At 34.5% G+C, this 19,710-nt stretch overlaps 1 protein-coding gene across 2 annotated transcripts; it reads left to right on the plus strand.

The window, feature by feature from the left end:
- The first annotated feature begins 399 nt into the window (after positions 1-399).
- Positions 400-19,479, plus strand: LOC127253286 (uncharacterized). 2 transcript variants are annotated; one of them, XM_051277794.1, is made up of 32 exons: positions 400-751; positions 1,034-1,207; positions 1,351-1,446; positions 2,452-2,521; positions 3,467-3,597; positions 3,729-3,869; positions 3,989-4,146; positions 5,255-5,423; positions 5,527-5,625; positions 5,710-5,787; positions 5,857-5,916; positions 5,990-6,147; positions 8,232-8,433; positions 9,685-9,804; positions 10,443-10,525; positions 10,633-10,743; positions 10,936-11,034; positions 11,470-11,552; positions 12,040-12,188; positions 12,522-12,665; positions 12,787-12,894; positions 13,544-13,651; positions 13,892-13,987; positions 14,075-14,185; positions 14,723-14,898; positions 14,987-15,458; positions 15,576-15,683; positions 16,083-16,141; positions 16,757-17,141; positions 17,316-18,860; positions 18,960-19,167; positions 19,257-19,479. In XM_051277794.1, exons 1-32 carry the CDS (start codon positions 605-607, stop codon positions 19,355-19,357), a joined length of 5,949 nt encoding a protein of 1,982 aa, XP_051133751.1. In that variant the 5' UTR covers positions 400-604; the 3' UTR covers positions 19,358-19,479. The 2 variants fall into 2 exon arrangements, with proteins under 2 accessions (XP_051133751.1, XP_051133760.1); XM_051277803.1 differs by lacking the exons at positions 400-751; positions 1,034-1,207; positions 1,351-1,446; ... (1 more) ...; positions 3,467-3,597; positions 3,729-3,869 and having other exon boundaries at positions 4,035-4,146; positions 5,259-5,423.
- The last annotated feature ends 231 nt before the right edge of the window (positions 19,480-19,710 follow it).

Consider the following 19,710-nt stretch of genomic DNA (forward strand, 5'->3'; position numbering starts at 1 on the left):
TTTATTTATTTTTTGCTTATCTAATTTTAAATATTAATATTATATTTATATCGTAAATACAAATAAAAATATACTATATATGTTCCATAATTAAATAGTTAAATATTTGTTTATTTTTTGCTTATCTAATTTTAAATATTAATATTATATTTATATCGTAAATACAAATAAAAATATACTATATATGTTCCATAATTAAATAGTTAAATATTTGTTTATTTTTTGCTTATCTAATTTTAAATATTAATATTATATTTATATCGTATACAAATTAAGTGAAAAATAATTTGACAAAAGAACGATTCTTAACATTTGTGAATTTTGGATGATCTTATTCTTATATGCCTCATGGCACATAAATATAATATGATGGCAAAAGACATGTACTTAATCGCGTTTTCACCATTGGAGCTAGAAATTCGATTTATACCAATGGATATAGAATTTCCCTAAAGGCTAAAACCCTCTCACTGTCTTCGTTCAGTCCCCCGCTTCTCCCTCGCGGGTTTACCTCGATTTGAAGGGGAGCGCGGGTCGATTCTGTTCTAGGGTTTTTGAATTGCTTCTGTCGTGTTTTTGGTTTGGTGAGTTTTCGCGGTCTGCAATGGCGACAACTGCAGCTCCAAATGCTCCCGACAAGTCGTCCATGCCTACGAAGACTGTCGACGCCTCACTCTGGTGGGAGCCTTTCAGTGCGCTTCTTTCGGAACTTGAGAACGCCTCCGTCGCGTCGGTACTACCTCACTCTCTGGTAAGAAAACTTGAATGGAATATTGTGACGTTGCATTTTCAATTTATAGGAGTTGCGGTGAGCATTTGTTGTTGCTGGTTGAGAACTTTTGAAGAAAATGAAATCCCACGAAGTTGGTTGCGCATGTATTGATGATACTAGATAATATCATTCCAACAAAACCTTTTCACGAAAATGGAATTTCAAGAAATTGTGCCCGCACTTTTTTTTTTTTTTTTTTTTTTTTATATATGAATCGAAAATATGATGAGTGATGTGATGTGATTGGACTGAATATTTCAGGAGAAGAAACTGAAGGATAATCACATGTGGTTTCTGCATACCATTATGCAATTCAAGTCGCCAGATAAAAAATCGAAGGAAGCATTGGATGCATCCTGTGTAAAAATTGGAGATCATGAGTTGAATGTACAGCCTGATTTGAAACAAACCGCTCTCAAAGTCAGTTCAATCTTGGTATGGTTTATTTACTCTTTCTAATTGTGATATATCTGCGTCAATATCTTTTCGGGCTTCTGTGAAACCTAGAGTGCTTGCTTGAATTTAAATCAAAACTGTTTCAATTATCGAGATAATGAAATATACTACAATTTTATCAGTGTTTGGATGAGGTACAGTCTTATATTCTTGCTAAACGAACACTGGATCACACAAATTCAGCAGTGAATGATCTGCAACAGGATATTGTAAATTTGGTTAGTATATCTCGTCTTTCATCTATTACTATTCAGCTTTCCAGTCCCTATTTGCATATTGCAGCATTTGGACTGTCTAATTCTTTTATACATTTGGGATATTGTTTTTGTGCTGGTTTGATCTTGAATTTTGCTCCAAAGTTGGTTGTTATGTTGTACTATGGAAAGTCATTGCTGGATATCATGACAGATTGAGGATTTGGAAATTGGACCAAAAACTTACAATAGTTTATTATTCGTTGGTTCTGTTCTGAAATCACTGGTGGATCTACCTTCCCCTTCGAGGCTTCACCTATAAATGTTGTTGACCTGATAAAATATAATATAAAATTAAAGTTTGAGGTATTTGATGTGTTTAAAATTATTTGCTACAGTTGATGAATCTGTTTACTGACCATAAGTATACACTTTAAAAAAATAGTGAACAATATTAAATATAAAGTACATATGGACTATCGATAATGTATGTTATTAGGCACTAGTTATATTTTTAGAAAGGCTTTGCAATTTGCAAATGGAAATATGTTGTACTGATAAATAATTTAGGGTTTGTTTACTTACATTTTTCAATTATATTTCCGCACTATTCAATATTCATAATAAACTTTCCCTCCTAAAAAACATTATGTCTGACTCCTGTTTTCCATTTAAAACAACGCATCCATCACCAATTTTCCGTCCCCAAAAGACCCAAATACTTCTGAACACAACTAAACAAATCCTCAATGCTTCATACCTTTAGATGCTTTCCCAGTTCATGATGATTTGCCACTCTGAAATTTTTTCTCATACCACATCCTCTACTGTGACAAGGTGGATTTTGCTTGATCCAAAATATGTTTAAGAAAATAATTTTTGTTCCTGAGTCCGTGGAAACCTAATATTTTACTCCAACCTTGCTTGATAGCATCCTAGATTGAAAAAAATCTATGCCATCCATTTTTCTATATAAAATTTTATACGGTGTTTTTTTCCTAAAAATGCTCATTTATTCTTTATTGAAAGGTTGTCATCGAGTACTACATTGAGCGGCAATGCTTGTTGAAGTGCACAAGGCAGATTCTTATGCATGCCTGTAAGTATTCCTCACCTGCACACATGCACCACTTACGCTGTTGTATATAGTATTAAGTGGTTTTCCTTTGAGTTCTTGGGAATGTCAATGTGAAGTAATTAGCAGATGCTTTGTTAAGTGTTTGTTTATGGTGGATCAAAATTGATTGCTGCGTCGAGAAAACACTTACATTCCTTCAATTTTGTTCTTCTCTGTCCACAGGACTTAGAATTTGTGTGGACTTATTTTCTCAGTTGCAAGGTGATTCATTAGTTTGATAGCCTTACTTTTGTACTTGTTAAGCACCTTTTGTGGTTGAGAAATGTGGTTTCTATGACGAATAAGGCTGCTTAGTGTTTTACTGAATAATGGATTTACTTCTTACTGAGGATTCCAGATTTATGTGATATGGTTTTCTTTTCCTTTTGCCTTCCATTCCATGCCTTTATTAATTATTATTATTATTATTATTATTATCATATATTTTTAATGCTCATACAATTTAGGTTCCCAATTATGACTTAGCACTTCTTATAAACAGTACTTATGGATTTTCTCATTGGTTCTGGTTGGTGATGGATGAAATTGAAATTTATGATAATCTTGAGGTCTGTATCTTGATAACTTTGTTCCCTTTGAATGTATGTATTTATTTATTTTTCAGTTTTTTTTATATATATTTTTTATTTCTAATATGCAATCTCCACGATTTTTTCTCACAAAACATCATATCAAACTATTATGTAAATACAATACAAAACACAAATGCAAACCAAACCCGCCCTTCATATTTTCCAATCATTATTCGTGATGGTTAAATTTGATGGCACTATCCATGTTAAATGAAATTGTTGCGACTGTGTTTCTTCAATCCATAATTTTATTTTAATGTGCAAAATGCCATTGCATTCATAGTGTTAATGTTAACTTTTTTCACTTTTTGTAATGCAATTCTTTTTGTTTTAGTACATTATGGATCTCAGCCGGGAAGTTCTGTGGTTTTGGAAGAGGCACACAGGTTAATCTCCGATGGACTTGAGTGTAAAGTGCTTTCTATCTTTGAAGATCTTCTCTCTTCCAACTACCCAGACCAGATGGTAGGCTTCTAAGCACATTTTGGCAGTTGGGGGTGTCTAACTTTCTTCATTTGTGTGTCTTAAAACATTTTGCTTGCATGTACAAGAAATCTCCCACTGGAGAAAATTTCCTATGGTTATGTTTGTTTCAGGATGCTGACCTATATGTTTTATGGGCTGAGGAGATACTTACTGAGGTCAACTTAATCCTTGACATTGTTTTCCTTGTTTACTATGAGTCCTTTTGCACATGTGATGCTAAATCCTGGAAACAGTTATCTGCATTTTATGAGGTGATTTTATTCTTTGCCTTGTTTTATTATTATTATTATTATTTATTTATTTATTTTTCACTCTCTGGATTTTGATTAATTAATTTGTACATTTATTTAAATTTTCTTTTGCAATTCAGGGCATTATCACTGGATCATATAATTTCCAGAAACTGACCATATCACCTGAGGCTATACATGCTGTTTATCATGCCAAAGTGCAGCTACTCTTTATACTTATTGAGGCTTTAAACCTAGAAATTCTTCTTCAAATGGTCCATGATAATACAGCTTTCAGGTTTTAGTCTCTCTCTCTCTGTCTCTTTCTCTCTCTATCTATGACAACTGTAGCTGTGTCATTACCTTATTTTGTTGCATCTTTGGCACTAATTGCATTTTTTATGTCAGCTAAAAAACTTTCCCATCACTCCTTTGCAACTTTTTCTCTTCCTACTATTCATTCCACACGCTCCCTAATAAAAATACACTTTCTTCTCACAAAACATAACATCAAATTACTGTCCAATGAAAAAACATAAACACAAAATAGAAAAAAATCACAATCCAAACACATTCGTAGTAAATTAGTGAAAACTTGGAATTTTCTTTGTGGAATTTCAAATTGATTGTTATGAAAAAGTTATCAACTGTTTTAGTGGTCATGGTCCCTGTCTTTCTTTTATGCATGAACCTATGACAATTCTTGTGCATATCCCTTTTTAATTTAACTTTTCCTTGTTGAATTAATTTCTTATGTATAAATATGCTTTATCACACATGGCATACAATCTTGGTTCTATCTTTACTCGTCTTGAATAATGTCTTTTCTTAACCGATGTTATAAAAAACCCTTAAATCTGCATGGAGATATGATATATCATATATAAACTACTGGCAAGTCCTTTTGATTTGAATCTCATGCAATTCTAATGTTGAAGTAGTATAGGATAGTGCCTATGTTGAATTTATGATTATGCTACTGCTCATTACAGGCTCTGTGGTGCTTATTGTCGACTGTAATGATATGGTATTGCTATGCATCTGTCTAGTTGCTGGTTTATAGTTGTATCATGTTTGTGTTAATCTATGATAAAACTTTATATTGAATAAACTGTAGATTCTTTTTCTCTTTTGATTCTTCTGAGACCTTTCTATTATGTGAAACCAATGTTAAGGATGAAAGTGTCAAAGCCAGATGTAAAATGTATGATTCTTGTCAATGCCGAGCATTAATTCATGCCCACTGATGCTGGATGTTTGTAATTTACATACCAATATATTCTAAGTGCTAGATTTGATATATTTGGGTGATCCTTTGTTGACTTGTACTACACAGTTGTTTGTTTGAATTGGAAATGGGTATATTATCCCGAGTAACTGAAGGTTTTTTGTGGTTTCTTGCTCAGGCAGGGTTCTATAGGCTTTTCAGAACTTGACATTCAACAAATGGATGCTAAAATATCGATCATCAATACTTTCGAAGCTAAGGAAGCTGGTCCTCTAATTCTTGCATGGGCAGTGTTTCTCTGTCTCATTTCTTCTCTTCCAGAAAAAGAGGACAACAATATACTAATGGTACAAGTGGCTTCCACAAAATTGTTCCACCACTTTCTCTTCTTGTAGTGTTTATATATATGGTACATTTTATGTGATTTTCTAATCCTTTCATTCATGTCAGGAGATAGATCACATTGGCTATGTTCGTCAAGCTTTTGAGGTTTTGTCTTTGGAATATTTTCATGCAATTCTGCAGAGTGACATATTGAAACATTCAGATGTAAGCCATCTTTACATATGATTTGTGGGTTCCTGGTTAATTAATATTTTAGAATCTTAAAACTAAGGTACTTGCTATTTTTAGGGCCCTGTAGCTGGTTATCGGAGTGTTTTAAGAACGTTTATGTCAGCTTTTATTGCATCATATGAGATCAATCTTCAGGTACAAACAAATAGATACTTATACATTTTATTGGTCTCTTGGATGTTCACCCCACTTATTATCTTGCAGTTTGAGGACGCTAACTTGAAATTAATATTGGACATACTATGCAAAATCTACAGGGGAGAGGTTTGTCTGTTCAATGATTTTGTGCTTCATATCTTCTCTCTGTAATTTATTTAAAATATGTTGTTGCTTGTAGGAAGCTCTTTGCATTCAGTTTTGGGACAGGGACAGCTTCATTGATGGTCCTGTAAGGTGTCTCCTTGGCAACCTAGAGGGTGAATTTCCATTCCGGACCATTGAACTTATAAGCCTGTTATCAGCCCTTTGTGAAGGTTCATGGCCATCAGAATGTGTGTAAGTAAAACTTGGTGTGGGTTTGTTGGATGTGCTTTGCAAGATTCTTTATTCACTTTTCAACTCCATAGGGTATGAGCCTTTTAAATCATATCAGTAATACTGGTTACTTAGTTTTAAGAGTAACATCCAAGTTTTAGGTATATACAAAACTTTCACCATACACAAGGTTTAATGCATAGAAGTTGAGTCTGAAGAATATTAGTGGAACAATTGGAAGTACAAATTATATTCAATTCAATAATAAATCATGCGGTTTAAATATTTCTTCCTTTCTCATCAATAATTAAGATATGTTTGGTACAGTGAATTGAGAGCAGAGAAATAAAAATAATTTAATTTCTCTTATTTGTTTGAGTTAGAGAAATGAAACTTGAAAATAAATTATTTTCAGTTCTCTCTCATTTGCAGAGAAATGGAGAGAAATGAAATTTGTATACTTGAATGTGTATTTCTGTATTTAGTTTCGCAGTCTTGTAAGAGAGACATGAATGATATACTAGAATATATATTTCTAAATGTATTTATAGATTTTACTATTTAATTTTTATAATTTTTAAAAAATATCTTGTTCTGATCTTATATAATTCATATCAAAATTATTATTATTATTAATTTATTATTGTTATTATTTAAAAATTACTGGTTAAATATGATAATATTTATTCACAAAATTTTACTTCATTAAAATTATCTTTTATTTATCGTTTTTCGAGATTAATTCATTCTCTTACTTTTTACTTGTAATACGCAGTCTCATTTAGGGCGACTCATCCATTCTGTTGTATTTTTTTAACATTCTCAGCATGAATTCTCTTTTATACCAAACATAAGAATTAATTTTCTACAATTCTTTTCTTTGCTATTATTTATTTGCAATTCAATTCTCTTTACCAAATGTGCCTTTAATGTCTATAGAATTGAAAAGTTCTGTTGTGGCTTAAGGTTAATTGTTCATGGATTTTCTCTTCCTTAAGCTATACGCATGGTTTATCCTTTTTTTTTTCTATTCTTTGACAATCTATATCATGTAGTTTTATTATTATTTAAGTGGCATTTTATAAACTGGTTTCAATATAGAAGGTTCGCTTCCAGTCAATGTTGTGTGAGGTTTCCATAAACTTTACCTAGATGCATACTTTATAAACTTTAGCTGCATTGTTTCTGAATACATATATTGTTAGATGATGTTAAATGACCGTCTTATCTAAAAATTTAAGCTAGTAGTGATACATATTATTTATTTATATTTTATGGTAGTTAACCAACACACCCTCTCACTTGCAAGGTATATACACCACCATATGAATTTTTACATGTGGACGACGACGAATTGGGACGGTGGGACTTGAACACGAGACCCATGACTCTGATATCATATAGATTCTATTATGTTAAATAACCGTATTACCTAAAAGCTTAAACTAGTAGGGATACATATTATTTATTTATTTATATTTTACGGGAGTCGCCCAACATATAGTTATTGTATCATTATCACATGGAATTCTAGATTAAAAAAACTTTCTTAATTAATTTCTATCTGAGTAAATTAGAACACAATATTATTTCTCAGACCTGTAGCTGCTGTAATTATATCAAATTATTTCTTCATTTCATGACCCAACCTCTATTGCAGTAGCCCTTCTGAGAGGCACAATCTTCTTTAGTATTTTCTAACCCACTGAATGCTGTAGCTATGCTACCACTTTAATGCCTTACTAAATATCTATGTCTACCCTCGATTATAGAAACACCTTCACTAACCTTTTTATTATTATTACTTCTTTTTTTTAATACATATTTGAAAATTTCGATTGGGGTTTACTTTTCTTGATAACCTCTATTACAGAAGCCCATTCTTAGGGGCAAACTACATTATGAATCTTCTTTAGTATTTTCTAATCCACTGAATGCTATAGCATTGCTGTCACTTAAATGCCTTTCTGTATTTCTCAATCTACCTCCATTATAGAAGCGCCTTCACAAACCTTTTATCATCATCATCATTATTATTATTATTATTATTATTATTATTATTATTACTATTATCTTTTTAATACATATTTGAAAATTTTGATCAGGTTTAATTTTCTTGATAAGTCTGTTGGTCTATCAACTCTACTTGAGATAGGCAATGGCTCTGTGGTAGACCCTGTTTCAAATATTGTTGAAACACAATTTCCATTGCGTGTTGCTGGTATTGAAGGCTTGACTATTCCAGCCCAATCTCGAGGTCGAGTGTTGAGAATGATTGATGAAAAATGTGTACTAGTGCGGTGGGAGGTATATATGGTTGCTTACAGTTCTTTTTCCCCCTTTAATAGTGCATTTTTTTGTGAGTTTCTCTTTCCAAGCCACTTCTCTATGGTATCTGGTTATTGTTTAATGGTGTTTGTGTTATTAGTTGTTGCTTTCCGGTTTTGTTATATTTTTGCATGTTGTTGGTATTGTGTTCATAATGCTTACTATATCTATTATTGTTTGTTTGGTCCACTTCCTCTAACTGCATTGCTCATGTAAGATTGAAATGTGTTCCGTCTTACCTTTTAAGAATATAGATGCCTTTAGCATTTTAGTTGTTGTTAGTGAGCTAAAATGGTCCGGAGTTTATTCAAATTATGCTAAACATATCATTATACCCTCTATCCTGAGCCTTTGTGCCTGTGTTTATATATTATTTCTCGTGGCTAGAGTTTAAATGTATCAATTATATAAATTGAATGGATATCTTTGACAATGTTAATTTTTCGATGGATATTTATGGTCTTCAGTTCAATAATAAATTTAGCTTTGATTCATGAATGCATGTTCATGTGCATGCCTATGTGCTTCAGAAACAGTATGTAATGGTGATATGGAAGAATAGGTCTTAGGCCATCTCCAATCTATAAACTTCATTTATACAGTTTTTAACTTCAAATATATGACCTACAGTATTTTTACTTTAACCATAACTCTGTTTTTCACTAATATTTTTCAAATATTCAACTTTTCCTATTATTTTAAACAAACTTTTTATATTTTATAATTTATAATAATTTTTTTTTTCAATTTAGAAAAATAAAAAATTAAAAAAAAAAAAGAAAAAGAAAGGCAATGCCATTTTTTGGTGTTGCTAGGTGTTGCACTGTAGCAAACTAGTAATGCCAAAAAATGGTGCAGGATTTGGTGTCGGTTGGAAGCAACCGATGCCAAATCCACCAACCCAGCGCCATTATTGGCGCTGGGTTGGAGATGCCCTTAATAAGCCTTTTATTTATCACCTTTTAGATCTTTCTTGAGAAGGTTTAGCTACTTAAAGACTTTTCTCTGACAAAAAATTTACTATTTCAAGAAGTGTCTCACGGGCCAATACTTAATTTGTTAGTGACTAGCTTTACTAGTGGTGTTATTTGTCTTGTGTGGTCTAGTTTTTGTTGAATACTATTGAAAGCTCATGGAAATAGATCCTTTTTCCCTCTGTCTCTCTTCTGTGCTCTGCATCCATGTAACACCTAGCTTACCTAAACAGTACATTGTTCTTTCCTGTGGCAGTGCACAGAATCTGGAGTGCTTGTGCTGCTACTTCATTTGGCTCAAGATCTGCATAGGCAAAACACAGAGGAGCTTATTATTATTCTTGATCTGTTCAGTCGATTGGTGACATTTAATACGGTAGGTGTATTTTATTGTCAGTTTAGTCGGCTAATTTTGTTCTGTAAGGTTTGAAGAAAAATACATGGATGTTCTATTGAAACTTATGGGAAATGAAATTATAGTTTTTCCTATGAAGTCACATCTATTCTACCTGGTTACAGAAAATAAAAATAGTTTGGTAACATTTAGCTTCTCGAACTAGTTATTCTCACGCATTTAACTCCTTTAAACTGGCACATTTGTAAAGTACTGCAACTTGTTGTCTATGCCTATTGCCTCAATTGAACCATAATTTCTCATGCATTCTTAAAGGCTTGTCTTTTCCAAAATAGCCACCCTCTGCCCGAGGAATGTGCAAACATTTTTGCACTTTTGCATTTTCTTCAGAGAGATATTTAGAGCTTGTGCCGTTTGGCTAGGAATTCGGGTGCTGATAGCTTAAAGTCGCTGTAATTTTTTTTTTTTCTCCTTATATATCAGACTCACTCTGGAATTCAAGTGATTGGTTGATATGGTAGGAAGGAATTGATTGGGTGGGGGTTTACTGGGAACAGTGACATACTGAATAAGTATACATGGGCTGATGTGAACATGTTTTCAGTTGTTGCCTACAGTTGAGAACACCTTTTAATTTTTAATATTTTTTCTGATGTTAGGGTGTCCACTATTCTCTTATGGATTTTGGGAATTTTTCACCTGATGAGGCAATTTCCAGAGGAAATCTAGAGAGCTATGTGCGGTGTGATTTCTGATTTGTAATCTTTTGTATTTCTGAACTGTCAATCATGTTGTATATAACAGTAGTAATTTCTCCTGTCAAGTTGCATTATCTATCTTTGATTGCAGTATTCATGTTATTGAGATCGTCTGCGCTTTGCTGAAGAGTCTTTCCCCTAGTTTGAACGGTGTTCTAATGATGTCCATGGGAATTAATATATTGACAAAAATGATGAGATGGTAATTGACATTGCTTTTAGTCTGCAATATTCACATGCATTTATGGTTGCCTCTATATATTGTTATTCTTTGCTGGTGATGATTGCATTAATTGTTCCTGGATATCTAAGCGCTGAGCTATGCTTTTTCCTTGCACTTGTCATTCGATTATTTGGTCCTTACTTCTGCCATTTCAATATTTGTTTTATGCAGCTTGCCATCTCATGTGGCTCTGATGGCCATGAAGGGCAATATATTTGATGTTGCTTTGACGGAAAATCCTTTCGGTGCTGGCTCCAACAATTTATCAAGGTTAACCTTGGAAATGTCCTACAACTGAAGGGCTTGAAATCTATAATGGAAAAAGAAACTGAGAAATTTCTTGTCTTACTAAGTTTCAGTCTTACCCAATTGTCTCCCGCCTTGTGTCCCATTTTCTTGGTGATGGAAGTTAAATAAAACACTCAACATCTCTCACACATGCATATGTATTTATAGTTTTCTCATATCAAGTTTAACACACGTATGATCAGGATTTTGCTAATGTGAATCTCAGTAGTTATATTCTGAGTTAGGCTTACACGATCAAGCTCATCTTCCATGATATTAGTGTGTTTTTCTTTGGATTTGTTTTATTATTAAACATCTTAATATCTAACCCAAGAATGATGGTTTTTTTATGACAATATGCTTGCTAAAATGATTGCATATAATCAATGTGTTGATAATTTATTTGAATTGTGCCAGCGGATCCTGGTTGCTTTCTGGACGGCTTGCAAAAATGCTTTTGATTGATTGCGAACAAAGTGATTGCTTAATGACTCTTTCAGGTATGCTATTTATTTTCTATCATTAGTTATATGCTGGGTTATGCTTATTATTTTGACGTCTATTTTGCTCAAATTTATCATATCTTTTCCTTCAAACATGTGTTGCTTTTTCAATGACTGTTTGCAGCTATGTCATTTTTTGCATAAATCTCCTGTTCTTGAATCTTTAGATGTATTTTGCATTTCCAGTTTCCTTATTAAAATTTGTTTAATATCTCTTGCACAAATCAATTTATGTGGACTTGAACCCAAGATCCCAAATATACTTGTTGAATGCTAACCATGTGGGTAATCACAAGTTTGTTGTGTAGACTATTTACGTTGACTATTGATCCGGTTAACATATTCTTTTTCATCATTTGTGACTATGACAGTTTACCTTTTTTGTATGATTGTGGTGGAATTAATTTAAATGTCATCATATATGTTTCTTTTAGTCCCCTATTTATATATCTTTGGAGAATTAATTTGGGAACTGATTATACAGTGCTGGACTTCACTATGAATCTCCTGGATACCGGATTAGAAAGTGATGCAGTCCTTGCACTCATTGTTTTCTCCCTTCAATATGTTCTTGTTAATCATGAATATTGGAAGTATAAGGTGAAGAGTGCACGATGGAAGGTGACAGTGAAGGTATGCCTTCTTATATTGTGCAGACATATATGAAAAATTTTCATTGCTAACTCTATTCTACAGTACAGCTGCATTAGTGAAACATACATATGCTTGACTTCTCAAATATTTGATCTTTTTTTCTTTTTTTACTCATTAAGCTCATGCCAACAAGTTAATATTGGTGGTCATCTTTGGACCTTCCAGTTGTGATTGTTTGACAGAGATTCATTTAATAGAATATATCATTCCCTTATTTGAAGATTGTTAATAGTTAATTTAGTACTACCCAAGAGTCCCCCGAAGTTTCCATAATGCTTCTGAGTGCTGACTAACCTCTGTTCTTTTTTGTAGGTGCTTGAGGTGGTGAAGAAATGTACGCGATTGATCTCACACAGTAAAAGAGTGGGGGAAAGTATTCGTGATATTATGCTTTCGGATTCATCTATCCACTCAGCAATTTTTCGAATTGTTTGTACAACAGCACCAAGCTTAGAGGTTTATTATGCTGTATTTTTATCTATCTTGAAATGTGTTGATGTAATGTTGTTCTTTAATTTTTGCCATTGACTTGAATAATTCATTCTCTTCTCGCTCCCTTGCTATGCCTATTCAACAGAAACTTTATGTGTCCCGTACTTTTGACATGCTTGATATTGAGGGGCTGCAACTAGCTATATCCTCAGGGCTGGATGTCCTTGTGAGTATGTTAGATGCTTGCTCGAAGGTATGCTCACTATGCTTATTTCTATTTGCAGAAGTGTATTGTGAATAATGTATATTTTGGGGCTGTATATCTATGTTCAGATGTAATGCTTTTAATGTTTATGCATATGATTCTGTCAATCTCTTTGAGCGGGAAAGACCTGTGTGAAATGCAATTGTTGCTCTACTTTTACATTTTTTTAATTTTTCATTTTCTGTGGGTAAAAAAAGTTTTAAGGGTGTGTTTGTTTGGGGGATTGGATTTTAAATATACTATTCATCCCATTCCCCCCCCCCCCCAAAAAAAAACATCAAATCAAACACTCATTTTCATTTTTTATATTATACTAAAAATCAATTTTACATTCAAAACATCACATCAACACCTATTTATATCACATCATACAACTATTCAAATTCAAAATTTTTACTATTCAAATCCCAACTCCAAATCCAAACCCCCAAACAAACACACCCTAAATGTTGTGGTTATTGATCCTGATACCTGAGGATTTAGGTCTAGCATTGACACTTGAATGGTAGAGAAAATATTTCAATTGTCTTCATTTTGTTGGTTGCTAATTTTCAATGGCTCTCTCTTGTTCATGATTGTATATATTATTGCAAATATATAACTAGTAATGCAATACAAATGTACTCTGTTTTGACAGGATTCATCTGGTCTTCCAGTTTTTCATCAAGCAATTCTATCATCAAGAACAAAGCCAATACCTGTCCTCACTGCTGCAATATCATTAATGACATATTTTCGGAATGCTGTATGTTCTTGTCTCTTAATTAACTAAAGTGCTGCCATTTTTTGTCATTATATCATTGTTCAATTTTTATGTTATCTGTGGGGTGGAATCTCTTTTCTTTCTCTTCCTTCCTCTACTAAGTTCTGGATTGAGTCTTGCATTTGTTTTTCAGGACATGTTTGGTTTATTACATTTGTGTACAGATATACACACTCGCATTCTTGATAATGACAGATAGATAATTTGTTTTATTTTGCCCAGGAGATACAAATGGGTGCCACAAGGTTGCTCTCCATGTTATTTGCTGCATATTCTTTTGAGGGCTATAATGTTTGTCTTGGTTTGGAAGATAAGCAGGTTTGGCCAGATTGATTTTTTTGTATTACAGTTCCTGCCATGGAAATCATGTAATTGGATTCTGAGTTGATTTCATTCTTGTTACAGGTAGTTACTTTCCAGAAAACTGTATGCAACATATTTAATAAACAGTCTCCTTGGACTGAAAATCTTCTCCTTTCCACTTGGAAGCACCTAGTTTCAGCTGCACAAAATCAGGTCAGTTGTACACAACTTGACACTGCATAATGTAGAAAAGCTCTTGCCTGATATATGTGCATTGAAATTTTAATAGAACTTATAGATATTTTTTAATCAGTTTTTCTCTTCTAGTTAAACAATTATTAAATCAAGGACATCCGGTGTTAGTTACTGGTTATGCTATGATTTGTTGAGGAACTAACTATTAGACTAAGCTTGGTTTCTACTTAATGATCACTTGCTCCTTACCTTTTTTACTTTCACATCTATATATAATGATTATAAAATAATGAAAAAGATCGAGTTTACTTTGTAAATAGAAAATGCCAGAATTACCTGGACATTGCACATGTCAGGTTAATTATCACCTTGCTTAGGATCTTTGCATCAATTGCATTCAAACTATGAACTATGCCTGCAATTTTGCATACACTTTCTCTGGAAGTTTGCCATTTTGGTGTCATATGCCCTGCACGTGTTAAGAATTATCAGATTTGCTGCATTTTCTCTGTGGCTTTCTACTTTTGTTAGCTTTCACTGCCTTTCCACTCGCAGCCTGCCTTTCTTAATGCCGTCATGATGTCAAAAGAATATTTGAGTGGTCAAGTGCTTGAGAGTAACTCTGAGCATCAGCAAAGTAAGTTTGAGAATGGATTAATGGATTCCGGGGATGATAGCCTGCTGGATGAAATTCTGCAGTGTTTAAAAGATTCTGAAGATATAGTTCATAGGTATGCACCCCCTTGATGTTTAAATGTTCGACTGATAAAATTCTCTCATACTTTGAAGGTGGCATAAATATATTCTTTCTCTTTTCAGCAAACCAGATGTGTATCTGTTCTTTTTAAACTTTCTGAGGGCACTGTGGCAAGGTGCACCCCAGTTTACAAAAATGTTGGAGCTTTTGAAAATTTCAGACAAGTTCTGGAGACAAATTACCATTCCTGTCGTTCTTGTTGCTGGTACTGAAGGAAAGTTATCTGAAAACTTGACTGAGAAGGAGCTTCAGAACACAGCTTACAAATATCGGTTTCTGTCATATGTGCTGGATATACTGGGTTGTGAGGTTTTCTTGCAAAAAAAGTTAATGCATGCTGAGTTAGTCGCCAACAAAGCAACTAAATCACTAACCAATGAGACAGAGAAAAGGGATTCTAAACTTTCAAAATCTGAAAGTTTAAGCAACTTGAAGGAGATAATTTCAACTTGGTGCAAGAGTTCAGTGTTGAGTGACTTGATCAGGGCATGTGTTTCTTGGGAATTTGATAACAGCTTTCTTTTACGCTCTAGGGTGAGCTACGAATTTATGCTACTTACATCTTCCTCATCAAATCATACGAAATGAAATCCTTTTCTTACTAAATTATCTCTCTCTCTCTTTCTCTCTTTCTTTTACTGAATTTTGTAGATTGCTGGTGCTTTGTTTGCTGTCAGTGCTATGGTTAAACTAAGACATGGGGATTGTGGTAGTCTGTCTATATCTCTGGTTGAAAGGATTGTTATGTTATCACAAAAGGTTTGTATTCTTCAACCGTATCATTTTTGCTGTTTGATTAACTGAGACACATGCATCTAATTTAATGCCAGAGAATTAGAAAAATACGAAATAAAAATCATATCTGAGTTCATCATTGAAGTAGATCGGCGTTCGGAAAGTCTTTTTCTATGTTCACATGTGGTTAATGATGATGAGTAAATGGGTTAATACTTGAATGCATAATTACTTAAGGCAATGGAGTGTTCTGTCATATATCATGTTTATCATTGCATTGTGTTGATAATCAGGACCTCCCTACTCACAATGTAAGTTTCTCCAATGCATCTAAGTTGATAAATTACTTGTTCACTTCATTATGTTCATGCTCTACTTCCTCTTGAGCTAAGTTTCTATTTCGTATTGTGTTCACCTCTACAGTTGTGCAAGCTTCCAGCTTTTTCAGAATTGTCAACTCAGTACAAAGCACGAGGTTACAGGTGTAGTTCATGTTATTTCTCTGTCTGTTGTATTGTGAAAAATAGTTGTACTCATCATCTCTGCTTGCATACATGTTTCACATTTTGTGTCCTTGATACCATGGCGTCTTATTATTCTATTTTGTGATGTTACACCATTGGCAATCTAAAACACTTTTAGGACCTGTTCGTGTGCCTTTCAGTTTATCAGAGATTTCGTGGTTGCTTTGCAATTATAGTTGCAATCCACTGAATGCTGAGTGCTTCTGGCTGATCCATATTTATCAAATTAATTTCAATATTGTATGTTAAATATTTTTCTGCTCTTTGTGAAAATGTAATTTGTCAAATGTACATGACTGTGTAAGTCTATTTCTGTTTTAGTAGCTCTGGATTTCTCAGGATTCAGTAACTAGTGACGACCTGGCCTATTGTCTTGTTTAACTCTGAATTATATATTCTGCTGTAAATATTTGCTTTACAATGCTCATTTTTAACTCGGACCTGTTTAGTTTTGAAGGAGACTGTCCATTTAATGGGCTTTTCAAATGCTTTCCTCTGCTGATATTTTAAATTAAGTGCTGCTGCTGCGTTACTGTAATCCCATCACTTACCTTTTCACGTCAATGGTTTCAGCGAAGGACCACAGGTGGAGAATTTGATTCTAAGTGATCTTTATTATCTCATTCAAGGAGAGCTTGAAGGCCGTCTGATTGAAAACAAACCATTTAAAGAGCTGTTGCAGTTTATGGTAGAATCTACTTTCTTAACTGGTTATGAAAACAGACGAGATGATAATATATTAGCAGATGTCAACAGTATCTTCCTGTATGATAATGTTCGGCTTAGAGCTGATCTAGGATTGGAATTGTGGGAACTGTCAAGGTGGAAAGAATCTAAAGAGGCTGCAGAATCTATGCTTCTTTATTTGCAAGATGCTAATACCAAAATGTTGTGCTCAAATGCCAAGCTTTCCGCTTTGAGAGGGCTAGTTACTCTATTGCACATGCGTGAACACAGTGTAAGTTCTTGGTTTCTTGATGCTACCGAATGTGATCAATTTTTTTTTTTAACCTACAGGCATTTTTGTCAACAAGTATGCACTGTGCTTTGTTGTTGGCGATCATTTCTCTGGGTTTAATTAGAACTAGTCCTTACAATCTGAAATGACTCAGTGATTCAATAAATTGTGCAGTCAACAGATGCTGAAGCTCTTACAGGACTGAAGATATCTGATGGAGTAGTTTCTTCATGCATAGACCACGTGTGCCAATGCCTCCACAACACCATAAAGTTGTTGGCTCCTGTTCCTAATGCAGATGAACATTTGCTCAATATCCTCACTGCTCAAGCAGAGCTACTGCTAATACTTGTAAGGTCTTCAAGCAATAACTCTTCTCAAACTGCTCGTGTTCTTATTGTGAAGACATGTGGATACGGCCTCAAGGTGTTGTGCAGTTGTAGTCCCTCTCTTGATACTGGAACAGCTACAAAGTTGTTGCTTATGCTGATTCATAGCTTAATAGAGCTGTCATCCCCAGATTTGAATGCTGGGGCCGGAAGTGGCGGGAATCCTGATGAATATTCCTTGGAGGCTTCTAATTCAACTTTGGGATTATTACCTGTTCTATGCAGCTGCATCCAGCACCCTGATTATTGTACCCTGTCCTTGGCTGCTATTGATTCAATACTTAAAGGTTTCTCAATGCCTGATTCTTGGTTCCCTGTTTTACAGAAACATATGCCGTTGCAGCATGTTGTTCAGAAGCTTCAGGATATATCTTTGTCCGGAACTGTTGTGGTAATATTGAAGTTCCTTTTGAACCTTGCGCGCATCCGACAAGGTGCTGAAATGCTATTGAATGCCAGTATCCTTGCATCTCTGAAAGTATTACTGTCAGATTTTTCTGAAGCCGAGTCGTTGTCTGTTATCCAGTGTGAGAAAATTCTATCCCCATCTGAGAAGACTGACAATCCCCAGCCTATTTGGGGGCTCGGGATCGCTGTTCTTACAGCGATTATTCAGTCTTTAGGAGACAGTGCTGCTTCCACCAGTGTAGTCGATTATGTGATGACTTGCATATTGGTCGAGAAAGCTCCTCTAGTTTCATATTATCTTAGTGCGCCAGATTTCCCGAACAAAGGTCACGAAAATAAAAGGGCCCATTCATTGAAATCTAATGTTTCTTTGAGTGAGCTTAAAGAGACGCAATATACTTTGACCCTTATCTGTGTCTTGGCAAGGCACTGCAACTCTTGGAAGAAAATCTTACGAGGTATGGACTCTCCCCTGCGAGAAAAATGCATCCACTTCTTAGCCTTCATCAGCCGGGGGACCCAACACCTGGGAGAATCCCCCAAGGGAGTGGCCCCTCCCCTATTGTGCTACCCGGTTCTTAAAGAAGAGTTTGAGTTGTACAAGAAGCCGTCGTTTATCAACAGCAGGAATGGCTGGTTTGCGCTGTCTGCTCTCAGTTGCACATTGAATCCCAAGTTTGCACCCTTGTCTTCTAGAACTGCTCTAGCCGTGAGAGATCAGTCGAACGACAATGCTGATGTAGCTACACATTCGCATTTGTCCGACGTCATTGCGATTGATATATACAGGATCGTATTTCTTCTCTTGAAATTTCTTTGCTTGCAAGCTGAAAGTGCTGCTAGAAAGGCGGAGGAGGTCGGTTTTGTTGATCTCGTGCATTTTCCGGAGCTGCCTATGCCTGAAATCTTGCACGGCTTGCAGGTTAGTCATTTTCGTAATCTGCTGTTGTAATTTATTCAATGAATCAATTTCTTTCATTTAACTTAACAAACCTTTCTATGTGTTCTAATCGGACATCAGGATCAAGGGATTGCTATTACAACCGAAGTATGCGAAGCCAACAAGTCGAAACAACTTGCCCCCGAATTGCAGGAGGTTTGCCTCTTACTGCTACAAATAACGGTGATGGCCTTGTACCTGGAGTTGTGTGTAATACAAATTTGCGGCATAAGGCCCGTATTAGGCCATGTCGAAACGTTCTCTAGGGAACTACGGCTCCTTATTAGAGGTAAGCACTTTATTGCTGTTTTTGTTTTTGTTTTTGTTCGCGGTGATATTTTGAATAGTCACATTTCTTCTTCACCTCTTCCCTTGCAGCAACTGATGGCCATGTCTTCCTTAAAGAGCCGTTGAAAACCCTGAATCGGATTGTGTCATTTGTCTATCCTGAGTTAGTACAGCAAGAAGCCTTGTTTTGACACACTTAACTTTATTCATTGTGGCTGTATGGAAGTATATGTATTGTTACTGTTAGGCTTATCTTACTTAGGTTAACTTTCCAGAAAGATGAGACAATTTAATGAGGAATTAGTCCTTTTTTAATTTATTTAGGGTTTTGGTATTCTATTTTCTTATAGACTGATTGACTTTGGTTTAAAATGCAGTGCAGTGCAGTGCCCACAACGACCTCAATTGCAATTTCATTCTTGTTTCGGTCTTTTATTTGAGTTTTTGTCTTTAATTTTTGCAAATATTGCAAGGGGTGGATACGGTGCAGACAGAGTTGTTAACTATTCGAGCTTAGTAAAATTTTAAGTGTTTGTTAACGCTG

Source organism: Andrographis paniculata, unplaced genomic scaffold (genome assembly GCF_009805555.1).
Source record: "Andrographis paniculata isolate CXL003 unplaced genomic scaffold, ASM980555v1 Contig12END, whole genome shotgun sequence".
NCBI classification, from domain to species: domain Eukaryota; kingdom Viridiplantae; phylum Streptophyta; class Magnoliopsida; order Lamiales; family Acanthaceae; genus Andrographis; species Andrographis paniculata.

Coding starts and splice junctions, on each gene's coding strand:
- LOC127253286 (XM_051277794.1), top strand. CDS start 605: ATGGCGACAACTGCAGCTCCAAATGCTCCCGACAAGTCGTCCATGCCT. Junction 12,666..12,786: donor CAACAGCACCAAGCTTAGAG/GTTTATTATGCT, acceptor CCTATTCAACAG/AAACTTTATGTGTCCCGTAC. Junction 15,684..16,082: donor TTGTTATGTTATCACAAAAG/GTTTGTATTCTT, acceptor TCACCTCTACAG/TTGTGCAAGCTTCCAGCTTT.